This window comes from Scyliorhinus canicula, chromosome 17 (genome assembly GCF_902713615.1).
Source record: "Scyliorhinus canicula chromosome 17, sScyCan1.1, whole genome shotgun sequence".
Lineage (NCBI taxonomy): Eukaryota > Metazoa > Chordata > Chondrichthyes > Carcharhiniformes > Scyliorhinidae > Scyliorhinus > Scyliorhinus canicula.
Genome location: NC_052162.1, coordinates 102,779,812 through 102,792,008, shown reverse-complemented (window position 1 = coordinate 102,792,008; position 12,197 = coordinate 102,779,812). Strand labels below are relative to the sequence as shown.

Sequence of the window (12,197 nt, the reverse complement as noted above, 5' to 3'; positions counted from 1 at the left end):
GATTACACAACATGTTTACGAAATTTCTCCGTCCACCCAGTGGATTCATCTCACCTTTTCTCTCGTCTTTTTTACACTCACCTATTTCGATTCGGAGAACGAAGTGCCCATTCATGGCCAATATTTCCATTACGCATGCTCCACCTTCACTCCGGCTCCGCCCCTCATTCACTCTGATTGGTTGGAGGACCATCTTCTCCTGTCGGTCCTCCAGTCCTGACCCTTCTTCCTATTGGTCCAGAGTTGCCGTCAATCAGCTGGCGTTGTGACGGTTGAAAATTGACAGCATTTTCTGTTTGGGAATTAGAGCTGAAGATGGATGGTCAGTTGCACTCTGTCTGGGGAGGGGGATTCACACTAATTTCTCTTGCACACTGATTATGACCTTTACTTTACATGAGGAAGTCCCCGCTTCAATCCACCTGCAAACTTTGTGTTTCAAATTGTTACTGAGGAGGAATTAACAGGGAGTTTAGTTTCATGTTGAACAGGGGGACAGTTATTGTCTCATTCTTTCAAAGCTCCTTCTACACCTTTAAATAGGGATCGATAAGTTGGGGAAAGCTGATCTGCTGTGATCTTAAAACATGCTGCAGATGCTGCAAATTCCACCTGAAAAATGACCTGGAGGAGGGCATAGAAGGATGGGTGAGTAAATTTGCAGATGACACTCAAGTCGGTGGAGTTGTGGACAGTGCTGAAGGATGTTACAAGTTACAGAGGGACATAGATAAGCTGCAAAGCTGGGCTGACAGGTGGCAAATGGAGTTTAATGCAGAAAAGTGTGAGGTGATTCATTTTGGAAGGAATAACAGGAATACAGAGTACTGGGCTAATGGTAAGATTCTTGGTAGTGTGGATGAGCAGAGAGATCTCGGTGTCCATGTTCATAGATCCCTGAAAGTTGCCACCCAGGTTGAGAGGGTGTTAAGAAGGCGTACGGTGTGTTAGCTTTTATTGGTAGAGGAATTGAGTTTCGGAGTCATGAGGTCATGTTGTAGTTGTACAAAACTCTGGTGTGGCCGCATTTGGAGTATTGCGTGCAGTTCGCGTCGCCACATTATAGGAAGGATGTGGAAGCATTGGAAAGGGTACAGAGGAGATTTACAAGGATGTTGCCTGGTATGGAGGGAAGATCTTATGAGGAAAGGCTGAAAGACTTGAGGCTGTTTTCGTTAGAGAGAAGAAGGTGACTTAATTGAGGCATGCAAGATGATCAGAGGATTAGATAGGGTGGACATTGAGAGCCTTTTTCCTCGGATGGTGATGTCTAGCATAAGGGGACATAGCTTTAAATTGAGGGGAGATAGATATAGGACAGATGTTAGAGGTGCATTCTTTACTCAGGGAGTAGTAAGGGCGTGGAATGCCCTGCCTGCAACAGTAGTGGACTCGCCAACACTAAACGCATTCAGATGGTCATTGGATAGGCATATGGACGATAAGGGAATAGTGTAGAGGGACTTTAGAGTGGTTTCACAGGACGGCGCAGCATCGAGGGCCGAAGGGCCTGTACTGCGCTGTAATGTTCTATGTTCTACGTTCTAACAGAAAATGTAGGAACAGCTTCGTTGAGAGGGAAACGGAGTGAATGCTTCACGTTGCTGACATTTTATCCAAACTGGAAGGATTGAAAAATAAATGAAAATCGCTTATTGTCACAAATAGGCTTCAATGAAGTTACTGTGAAAAGCCCCTAGTCGCCACATTCCGGCGCCTGTTCGGGGAGGCTGGTACTCGAATTAGAGATTTAGTCGTTTAAAAAACAAGTACAGAGTCGGGGACGAAAGAACAAAATGTCTTGTGTTAGATGGAAGGCTGGAGTGATTAAGTGACAGAGGGCCTGATGGTGCAAGGGAACAGTGAGTGATAAGAACATAAGAACTAGGAGCAGGAGTAGGCCATCTGGCCCCTCGAGCCTGCTCCGCCATTCAATGGCTGATCTTTTTTGGACTCAGCTCCACTTTCCCGGCCCGAACACAATAACCCTTAATCCCTTTATTCTTCAAAAAACTATCTATCTTTATCTTAAAAACATTTAATGAAGGAGCCTCAACTGCTTCACTGGGCAAGGAATTCTATAGATTCACATCCCTTTGGGTGAAGAAGTTCCTCCTAAGCTCAGCCCTAAATTTACTTCCCCTTATTTTGAGGCTATGCCCCCTAGTTCGGCTTTCACCCGCCAGTGGAAACAACCTGCCCGCATCTGTCCTATCTATTCCCTGCATAATTTTATACGTTTCAATAAGATCACCCCCCCGCCCCCAGGAGACAGGAGCCAGGAGACTGAACCATGTGTGGGACCTTTCTTTTATAGGTCCCAGGGGGTCCGCACCCCTTTGGGCGGACTCCCTTACCTGCTTGGAATCGATTGGGTCTCTTCCCAATCGATATGTTTGAACCCCCCAATCATAGGGCAGTTCCTCGGTCACTGGGGCGGTTCTTGGGACCTATTGTTTTGGGCTTCTCTGGCGCCACAGGGTCTGGCCTTCCATAGAATGTATCGATTTGTGCTTAACTTGTGTCCATTGTATCTGGGACTCGCCCGGTATTGCCTCATTAGTATGTTAACTGGTTTCCTTTCACAGTGCTGTCTGGTCTCTGCAACAGTCAAAACCGGTTTCTGCAGTCGTCCCAATACACAATTGCCTTGCAAGCTGCTTGCTTTCCAACATGTCCATTTTCCCTGCATTCCTTGCAATCTTCCATTTTGTGTTGGGCAGTGGCCACCCCAGGTGGCTACACCCTTCAGCTCTGGAATTAACCCAGTGAATCTCTGCAGACCCTCCAGTGCCAGTATGTCCTTTCTCAGGTAAGGAGACCAAAACTGAACACATTACTCCAGGTGTGGCCTCACTAACACCTTATAAATTGCAACATAACCTCCCTAGTCTTAGAACATAGAACAGTACAGCACAGAACAGGCCCTTCGGCCCTCGATGTTGTGCCGAGCAATGATCACCCTACTTAACCCCACGTAACCCGTATACCCGTAACCCAACAATCCCCCCATTAACCTTACACTACGGGCAATTTAGCATGGCCAATCCACCTAACCCGCACATCTTTGGACTGTGGGAGGAAACCGGAGCACCCGGAGGAAACCCACGCACACACGGGGAGGACGTGCAGACTCCACACAGACAGTGACCCAGCCGGGAATCGAACCTGGGACCCTGGAGCTGTGAAGCATTGATGCTAACCACCATGCTACCGTGAGGCCATCCCTCGTGGCCCGTTAAACCATCCCTCGAGCAATGAAGGACAAAATTCCAGTTGCATTCTTCTGATGAGAAGTAAATCAAATAATTGGAAGAAACAAGAGACGTGCAGAGGAGAGATAAGTGCTCACAGCAGGACCTAATGACTTAAAAATAGGTGATTCTGATCTGAAATTGGTGAAATTAATGTTGAATCTGGAACGTGTAAAGTGTCCCATCAATGCTTAGCTGCTGTTTCTCGAGTTTCCATTGAGCTTCATTGGGACAGTCACATTTGCGGGGTGAACGGTGATGTTCCACAAAACAGTCACCCAATTGCGATTTAGTATCCTCAGTGTAGAGCGACCACATTGTGAACATTGAATACACAATACAGAATTTGAAGAAGTAAATCTCTGTCACTTGAAAAGATTGTGGCCCTTCAATGTTGGAAAGAAGTAAGTGACAGTGAACATTTTCAATAACTCCGTATCAGGAGCTCATGTTTTATCACAGTGATCTTGGCTGGTAGGGCACGGTGCCACAGTGGTTAGCATTGTTGCTTCACAGCGCTAGGCTCCCGGGTTCGATTCCCGCTTGGGTCTGTGCGGAGTCTGCACGTTCTCCTTATGCCTGCGTGGGTTTCCTCTGGGTGTTCCTGTTTCCTCCCACAACCCAAAAGACATGCATATTAGGTGAATTGGACATTCTGAATTCTCCCTCTGTGCACCCGAACATATGCCGGAATGTGGCGACTCGAGACTTTTCACAATATATTCATTGGTTAATTAATAGAAAGCAAAGAGTTGGGATAAATGGGTGTTTCTCTGGTTGGCAATCAGTAGCTAGTGGTGTCCCTCAGGGATCCGTGTTGGGCCCACAATTGTTCACAATTTACATAGATGATTTGGAGTTGGGGACCAAGGGCAATGTGTCCAAGTTTGCGGATGACACTAAGATGAGTGGTAAAGCGAAAAGTGCAGAGGATACTGGAAGTCTGCAGAGGGATTTGGATAGGTTAGGTGAATGGGCTAGGGTCTGGCAGATGGAATACAATGTTGACAAATGTGAGGTTATCCATTTTGGTAGGAATAACAGCAAACGGGATTATTATTTAAACGATAAAATATTAAAGCATGCCGCTGTGCATAGAGACTTGGGTGTGCTAGTGCATGAGTCACAGAAGGTTGGTTTACAAGTGCAACAGGTGATTAAGAAGGCAAATGGAATTTTGTCCTTCATTGCTAGAGGGATGGAGTTTAAGACTAGGGAGGTTATGTTGCAATTGTATAAGGTGTTAGTGCGGCCACACCTGGAGTATTGTGTTCAGTTTTGGTCTCCTTACTTGAGAAAGGATGTACTGGCGCTGGAGGGTGTGCAGAGGAGATTCACTAGGTTAATCCCAGAGCTGAAGGGGTTGGATTATGAGGAGAGGTTGAGTAGACTGGGACTGTACTCGTTGGAATTTAGAAGGATGAGGGGGGATCTTATAGAAACATTTAAAATTATGAAGGGAATAGATAGGATAGATGCGGGCAGGTTGTTTCCACTGGCGGGTGACAGCAGAACTAGGGGACATAGCCTCAAAATAAGGGGAAGTAGATTTAGGACTGAGTTTAGGAGGAACTTCTTCACCCGAAGGGTTGTGAATCTATGGAATTCCTTGCCCAGTGAAGCAGTTGAGGCTCCTTCATTACATGTTTTAAGGTAAAGATAGATAGTTTTTTGAAGAATAAAGGGATTAAGGGTTATGGTGTTCGGGCCAGAAAGTGGAGCTGAGTCCACAAAAGATCAGCCATGATCTAATTGAATGGCGGAGCAGGCTCGAGGGGCCAGATGGCCTACTCCTGCTCCTAGTTCTTATGTTCTTATGTTCTTATTGCGGTGTTAATGTAAGCCTACTTGTGACAATGACAAAGATTATTATTATGATTGTGGGTGCTGTAGTTTTTTCACCTATCTCTGATCTTATCAAGAAGCTTTTTTAAAATTAATTTACAGAATGTGGGCGTCACTGGTTCGGCCAGCATTTATTGTCCATCCCTAGTTGCCCTTCAGCTGGTGTGGGAAGAAGTACTTGGTTAGTAAAATGCAGTCACTGAGAGAGTGATAATGATACTTTGTAAATCAAGGGTCAGTGACATTTGATCCCTTACCGGGTGAGTCAGACAATGAAAATGTAACTCGTGTAATCACAGCTACTGCAAATGATGACAATGGTGACAATGAGATAGACATCAGGGGCGCGATTCTCCGATGTCACCCTGGTTGGGAGAATAGCGGGCAGCACCAGTTTTTCACGCGACGCCGGTCCGACACGTTCCCGCGATTCTCCCAAACGGCCAAATCGCTTCCGTCGTGTTCCGCGCGGCAAAACCCGAATAATCGCCCGAGGCACCCAAAATGGCGATTCTCCAGAATTCTCCGCTATTCTCCGGCACGGATGGGCCGAAGTCCCGACGGTGTGAACTGGGGACACGCCGTCGCCGTCCACACCTGCTTTTAATAGTCGCCAGCCAGTCGTGCTGGCTGACGAGCAGTGAGGAGGTGAGCGGACCGTCCCGGAGTCTCCGCAGACTGGGGGGGGGGGGGGGGGGGGGGAGGGGGGGGGGAGTAGGGGGGGGAAGAGGATGTAGTGGGAGGGGGGGGAAGAGGGACTATTAGGGGGGGGAGAGGGAGCGAGTAGTGGGAGGGGGGAGAGGCAGTAGTGGGGGAGGAGAGGGAGTGAGTAGTGGGGGGAGAGGGAGTAGCGGGGGGGAGAGGGAGTAGTGGGTGGGGGGGAGAGGGAAGTAGTGTGGGGGGGAGAGAGGGGATGTGAGGGGGGGAGAGGGCGTAGTGGGGGGGAGTGGGAGTGAGTAGTGGGGGGGAGTGGGAGTGAGTAGTGGGGGGGAGTGGGATGAGTAGTGTGGGAGGGTGGGAGAGGGAGTAGAGGGAGGGAGTAGTGGGAGGGGGGAGAGGGAGTAGTGGGGGGGAGAGGGAGTAGTGAGGGGAGAGGGAGTGAGTAGCGGGAGGGGGGAGAGGGAGTAGAGGGAGGGAGTAGTGGGAGGGGGAGAGGGAGTGAGTAGTGGGAGGGGGGAGAGGGAGTAGTGGGGGGAGAGGGAGTGAGTAGCGGAGGGGAGGGGGAGAGGGAGTAGTGGGGGGGGTGAGGGAGTGGAGTAGTGGGAGGGGGGGGAGTGGGAGTGAGTAGTGGGGGGGCGAAAGAGGGAGCGAGTAGTGGGGAGGGGGAGAGGGAGTGAGTAGTGGGAAGGGGGAGTGGGAGTGAGTAGTGGGAGGGGGAAGAGGGAGTAAGTAGTGGGAGGGGGATGAGGGAGTTAGTAGTGGGAGGGGGAAGAGGGAGTGAGTAGTGGGAGGGGGAAGAGGGAGTTAGTAGTGGGAGGGGGAAGAGGGAGGGAGTAGTGGGAGGGGGAAGAGGGAGTGAGTAGTGGGGGGGGTAGAGGGAGTGAGTAGTGGAGGGGGGAGTGGGAGTGAGTAGTGGGGGGGGCGAAGAGGGAGCGAGTAGTGGGAGGGGGAGAGGGAGTGAGTAGTGGGAAGGGGGAGAGGGAGTGAGTAGTGGGAGGGGTAGAGGAAGTGAGTAGTGGGAGGGGGGAGAGGGATTTAATAGTGGAGGGGGGAGAGGGAGTGAGTAGTGGGAGGGGGAAAGAGGGAGTTAGTAGTGGGAGGGGGAAGAGGGAGTGAGTAGTGGGAGGGGGAAGAGGGAGTGAGTAGTGGGAGGGAGTAGAGGGAGTGAGTAGTGGAGGGGGGAGGGAGGGAGTGAGTAGTGGGAGGGGGGAGAGGGAGTAGTGGGGGGGATAAGGAGTGAGTAGTGTGGGGAGAGGGAGTAGTGGGGGGGAGAGGGAGTAGTGGGGGGATGAGGGAGTAGTGGGGGGGAGAGGGAGTAGTGGGGGGGAGGGAGTAGTGGGGGGGAGGGGAGTAGTGGGAGGGGGGAGAGGCAGTGAGTAGTGGGAGGGGGAAGAGGGAGTGAGTAGTGGGAGGGGGAAGAGGGAGGGAGTAGTGGGAGGGGGAGAGGGAGTAGTGGGGGGGAGAGGGAGTAGTGGGGGGGAGAGGGAGTAGTGGGGGGGAGAGGGAGTAGCGGGGGGGAGGGGAGTAGTGGGAGGGGGGAGGGAGTAGTGGGAGGGGGGAGAGGCAGTGAGTAGTGGGAGGGGGAGAGGGAGTAGTAGTGGGGGGGAGAGGGAGTAGTGGGGGGGGAGAGGGAGTATTGGGGGGAGGGAGTAGTGGGAGGAGAGGGAGTGAGTAGAGTGGGTTGTCTACCCCCGGATGCAACATCTCAGCCGCCCTGCCGTGGTAGGATGGTGACGAAGACACGGCCGCTGTTTGCCATGTGGCTGATGGGCACAGCCCACTGACGCACCGGTGAGGAGGACGTTGTTAACTGACCGTTGGACGCAGGAAGTGACCAGGGGTTAGGCTGGCCACGTGTCAGCGGTGCGACCAGGCCACCGGACACACTGGTATCCCGTGGCAGGCGGCTGCCGAGGTGTCGAATAACCTCCGTCTAACATGATGTTTCTCTGCCCCCCCCCCCCCACCAACCTGCTGTAGGTGACCATAATGTATTCGAACCGAACGGCGATGTTCACCTCAGTGGTTGGGGCAGCTGCACTGCAGTTAGATATCCAGCAGCGTCCACAGTGACATTCCACAGTGGATGCAGGGGCAGCTGCAGCAGCAGAGGGAATGGCCGCGGAGTGGCCCGTCGTCGCTGTACAGGCCGCAGGCAGTCATGGCCCGTATGTTCAGGTGGATGCCGAGGGGAACATTGACCCCCAAACGCTGAGGACGGCACAGGATGCGGGCACTGATGTCGAGCAGCATGGGGAGGAGGAGGAGGAGGAGACATTGATGGTGGAGCCAGGATGCCAGAGGCGACAATCGAGGCCTAGGGTGTTCCGTGACCGGATCTCTTTCGAGGCACTGCCGGACATCACCTGCAGGAGGAGCAGGGAGACGGTCGCACATAGGAGGACACGCAATACCGGTTGCTATCAAGGTGACGGTGGCACTTAACTTCTATGCTACCGGTTCCTTCCAGTCTCCGAGCGGGGACCTATCCGGGATATCGCAGGCATCGGTCCACAGGTGCATCCGGGACGTGACCGACGCGCTGTTCGCCATCGCGGACCGATACATAACCTTTCCCGAGGACCGAGCAAATCAAGAAGCACGAGCCCGTGAATTTGCCAACGTGGCCAGGATACCGATGGTCCAGGGAGTGATTGATGGTGTTCACGTCCCCATGCGCCCGCCTGCAGGCCACAGGGAAGTGTTCACTAACAGGAAGGGGACATGCTCCATGAACATCCAGGTGGTATGCGACCCCCAACATGAGGATCATGCATGTGTGCGCAAGGTTCCCTGGGAGTGTGCATGATGCGTACATTCTTGTGCAGTCGCTCATCCCTGCTATGTTTGAGGGACGGCCCCCCCCGGCTGAGTGGCTGGTTGCTGGGCAACATGGGTTATCCACTGAGGTCTTGGCTGATGACGCCCATACAGAGGCCTCAGACCAACGTGGACACCCTGTACAATGAGGTCCATGCAGCAACCAGGAGTGTGGTGGAGCGCTGCTTTGGTCTGCTAAAAATGAGATTCAGATGCCTGGACCGCTCCAGAGGGGCCTGCAGTACCAACCCGACAGGGTCGCTCGCATTGTTGTGGTATGCTGTGCGCTGCACAACATCGCAATGCAGAGGGGAGATGCCCTGGTGGAGGAGTCAGAGGGAGAAGCCACTGGCAGTGGTGCCAACGCTGAGGAGGAGGAGGTTGGTGGTGCGTCGGGCACAGCACACAGACACGACCTGGGTGCTGGTAATGTCCAGGAGGCTGCACGACAGCACCGGCGAGGACAGCGGGCACGCGACACATTGGTGGCTGGAAGATTCACGCGTCGCGTGCGATGGCATCGCTTAACACTACCACTACCACCTGCATCGCCAGTCGTGCAGACGGACAGCACACAACTCTCACCCCCCCCCGCACCCAGGGCCGGCTCAAGGTACCGGCAACTCGGGCAGTCGCCCGGGGCGCCATGTGCTCGGGGGCGCCAATCCCATCACGAGACAAAATCCCATCACGAGACAAAAAAAAACTAACTTGTTTGAAGGAGAGAAAAGGAACCAGACGAAGGAATGAGAGAGAGAGAGTCAGAGAGAGAGAGACTAAACAAACTGTGAGTTAAACCCTCACAATCTTAGTTTGGGCTACAATAAGCTGAACAGCCACAAGTGGGCTGAAAGCAAACTTTAGGAGAATAATGCCTCAGACTCTGAGACTGGCTCGGAATTTTTCCTACTCGGAGCGCTGCAGTTTCTGAGCTGCTATGCCTATTTAGCCCTCTTGGTGGAAATTGGAATGCGCACCTTAGGTCAGCGAGAGTCAGGTCAGGTATTGTAGATTAACTGGGTCTAATTAGCTTCCCGAAATTTCATTATACTTCTGGTGCTCTCTCGAAGTGTTGTTTAAAAAAACACACACACAAGGCAGATTTTGCCGCCGTAAATAGCATTTGGAGGGAGTTTCTTGTTTCTGGGTACTCCTTGCCGAGTTAACCTTATCTGTTAAGTTTATTTGCAAGGCTGAATTTTGAAACCTAAGCGTCGTGCTTATTGCGTGATTCAGAGTTCGCCCAGACACTCTAGGTTTTCAAAATTCATCAGTTACAATACACTTAAGCAACTGACTGTAGTGTATTGTAACTGATGAATTTTGAAAACCTAGTGTGTCTGGGCGAACTCTGAATCACGCAATAAGCATCGACGCTTAGGTTTCAAAATTCAGCCTTGCAAATAAACTTAACAGATAAGGTTAACTTGGCAAGGAGTACCCAGAAACTCCCTCCAAATGCTATTTACGGCGGCAAAGTCTGCCTCGTGTGTGTGTTTTTTTAAACAACACTTCGAGAGAGCACCAGAAGTATAGTGAAATTTCGGGAAGCTAATTAGACCCAGTTAGTTAATCTACAATACCTGACTCTATTATAAAATATAGAGTTTATAACTCTTATAATAGAGTCAGGTATTGTAGATTAACTAACTGGGTCTAATTAGCTTCCCGAAATTTCATTATACTTCTGGTGCTCTCTCGAAGTGTTGTTTAAAAAAACACACACACGAGGCAGACTTTGCCGCCGTAAATAGCATTTGGAGGGAGTTTTTGGGTACTCCTTGCCGAGTTAACCTTATCTGTTAAGTTTATTTGCAAGGCTGAATTTTGAAACCTAAGCGTCGATGCTTATTGCGTGATTCAGAGTTCGCCCAGACACACTAGGTTTTCAAAATTCATCAGTTACAATACATTTAAGCAACTGACTGACCCTGACTATATTTTATATTATCTGAATCTGATTTACATAGACTTACATCGAATTTACAGTGCAGAAGGAGGCCATTCGGCCCATCGAGTCTGCACCAGGCTCTTGGAAAGAGCACCCTACCCCCTATCCAAGGTCAACACCTCCACCCTATCCCCATTACCCAGTAACCCCACCCAACACTAAGGGCAATTTTGGATACTAAGGGCAATTTATCATGGCCAATCCACCTAACCCGCACATCTTTGGACTGTGGGAGGAAACCGGAGCACCCGGAGGAAACCCACGCACACACGGGGAGGATGTGCAGACTCCGCACAGACAGTGACCCAAGCCGGAATCGAACCTGGGACCCTGGAGCTATGAAGCGATTGTGCTATCCACAAGGCTACCGTGCTGCCCCTGGTGTTGACGCAATGACATTGACACACGGACAAATCACAATAACGTGAAGAGCATTATATGAAGAAAACCCACACTGGTGGTAAACAGATTTATTCTGAACAGTTCCTCATCAGACTGGAACAAAAAGACCAGTATCTTACACTCACCAACAATATATATATATATATATATATATGTATATACTATACATATATATTATATTCCATTTTAGATTTGTTTTAATATTTTCCTAGATAGCAAATGCCTCCAAAAAAGTTATCCGGCTATGAAAACAGAAAAAGACGTCTTCAACAAGAAGAAGCAGCCAGGAAACACCCAAAGCTATCAAGTTTTTTCAGTCCTAAGTCTAACAGTGGGGACAATGCAGGCTCAACTTCTTCAGCTACATCTATCTCTCCAGATTTGTCATCTAATAATTGTGAAGTCAAACCAACTGAAGATACTGTACTTTCTGAAGGAAAGAACAATTGCATGCATGAATTAAAACATCAAGATCACAATTGTAATGCTGTTGACGACTTAGGCAATAATGTCACAGCAGGTAATACTGAGAATGTTGAAAGTAAATTTGAAAACTCCCCCAAAAGAAATATCAACTACAATGATCCAGCACACTGGCCAGATGAATTATCAATGGCTGAAAGTGATAACATCATTATGAATGGGTCGCATCCTATTAATAAACAGTACAATTTTCCAAAAGATGCAAATAAACGTAGTTTCTCTGTGACAATGATGTATAGGAAAATAAACAACGGTGAGAATTTTCTTAGAAGGTGGCTTATTTATTCAGAGAGCACCAATAAAATTTATTGCTTTTGTTGCAAAATTTTTGGCTTCTCAAATAAGTCATTGTTAGGAAAATCTGGAATTAATGACTGGAAGCATGCTCATGAATATTTGCAGTCACATGAAAATGCAGTACATCATCTGGAATGTCTTAAGAAGTGGTTTGAAACATCACTGCGATTGCAGACTAATAAATCTATTGATAAGGGGATGCAGTCACGAGTGGGAAAAGAACGAGAGCATTGGTGTAAAGTTTTGGAACGTTTAATGAGCATCACTCTGTATTTAGCTGAACATAATTTGGCTTTCAGAGGAACTTCAGACACATTATTTACACCGCACAATGGGAATTTTTTAGGTCTTATCGAGCTACTTGGAAAATATGATCTGACAATGAGTGAACATTTACGTCGGGTTGTGTCTAAAGAAACTCACATTCACTATTGCGGAAAAAATGTTCAGAATGAAATAATCAATTTGTTGGGAAATGCTGTTCA

At 49.6% G+C, this 12,197-nt stretch overlaps 1 protein-coding gene across 6 annotated transcripts in view; it reads right to left on the bottom strand.

Annotated features, from left to right (window-relative positions):
* LOC119951435 (zinc finger protein 239-like) overlaps nucleotides 1-164 on the bottom strand; it is a 69,581-nt gene extending 69,417 nt beyond the window's left edge. For 2 of the 6 annotated variants that reach the window (XR_005457621.1, XR_005457615.1), the window contains exon 1: nucleotides 82-156. Coding sequence is in view for 1 of the 6 variants with exons in the window: in XM_038774628.1 (XP_038630556.1) it covers nucleotides 82-130 (49 nt within the window). In the remaining 5 variants the exon portion in view is untranslated. Of the gene's footprint in view, nucleotides 1-54 lie in introns of all 6 variants that reach the window. The other 4 variants (XM_038774619.1, XM_038774626.1, XM_038774628.1 and 1 more) reach the window with 4 other exon arrangements.
* Between the last annotated feature and the right edge of the window lie 12,033 nt (nucleotides 165-12,197).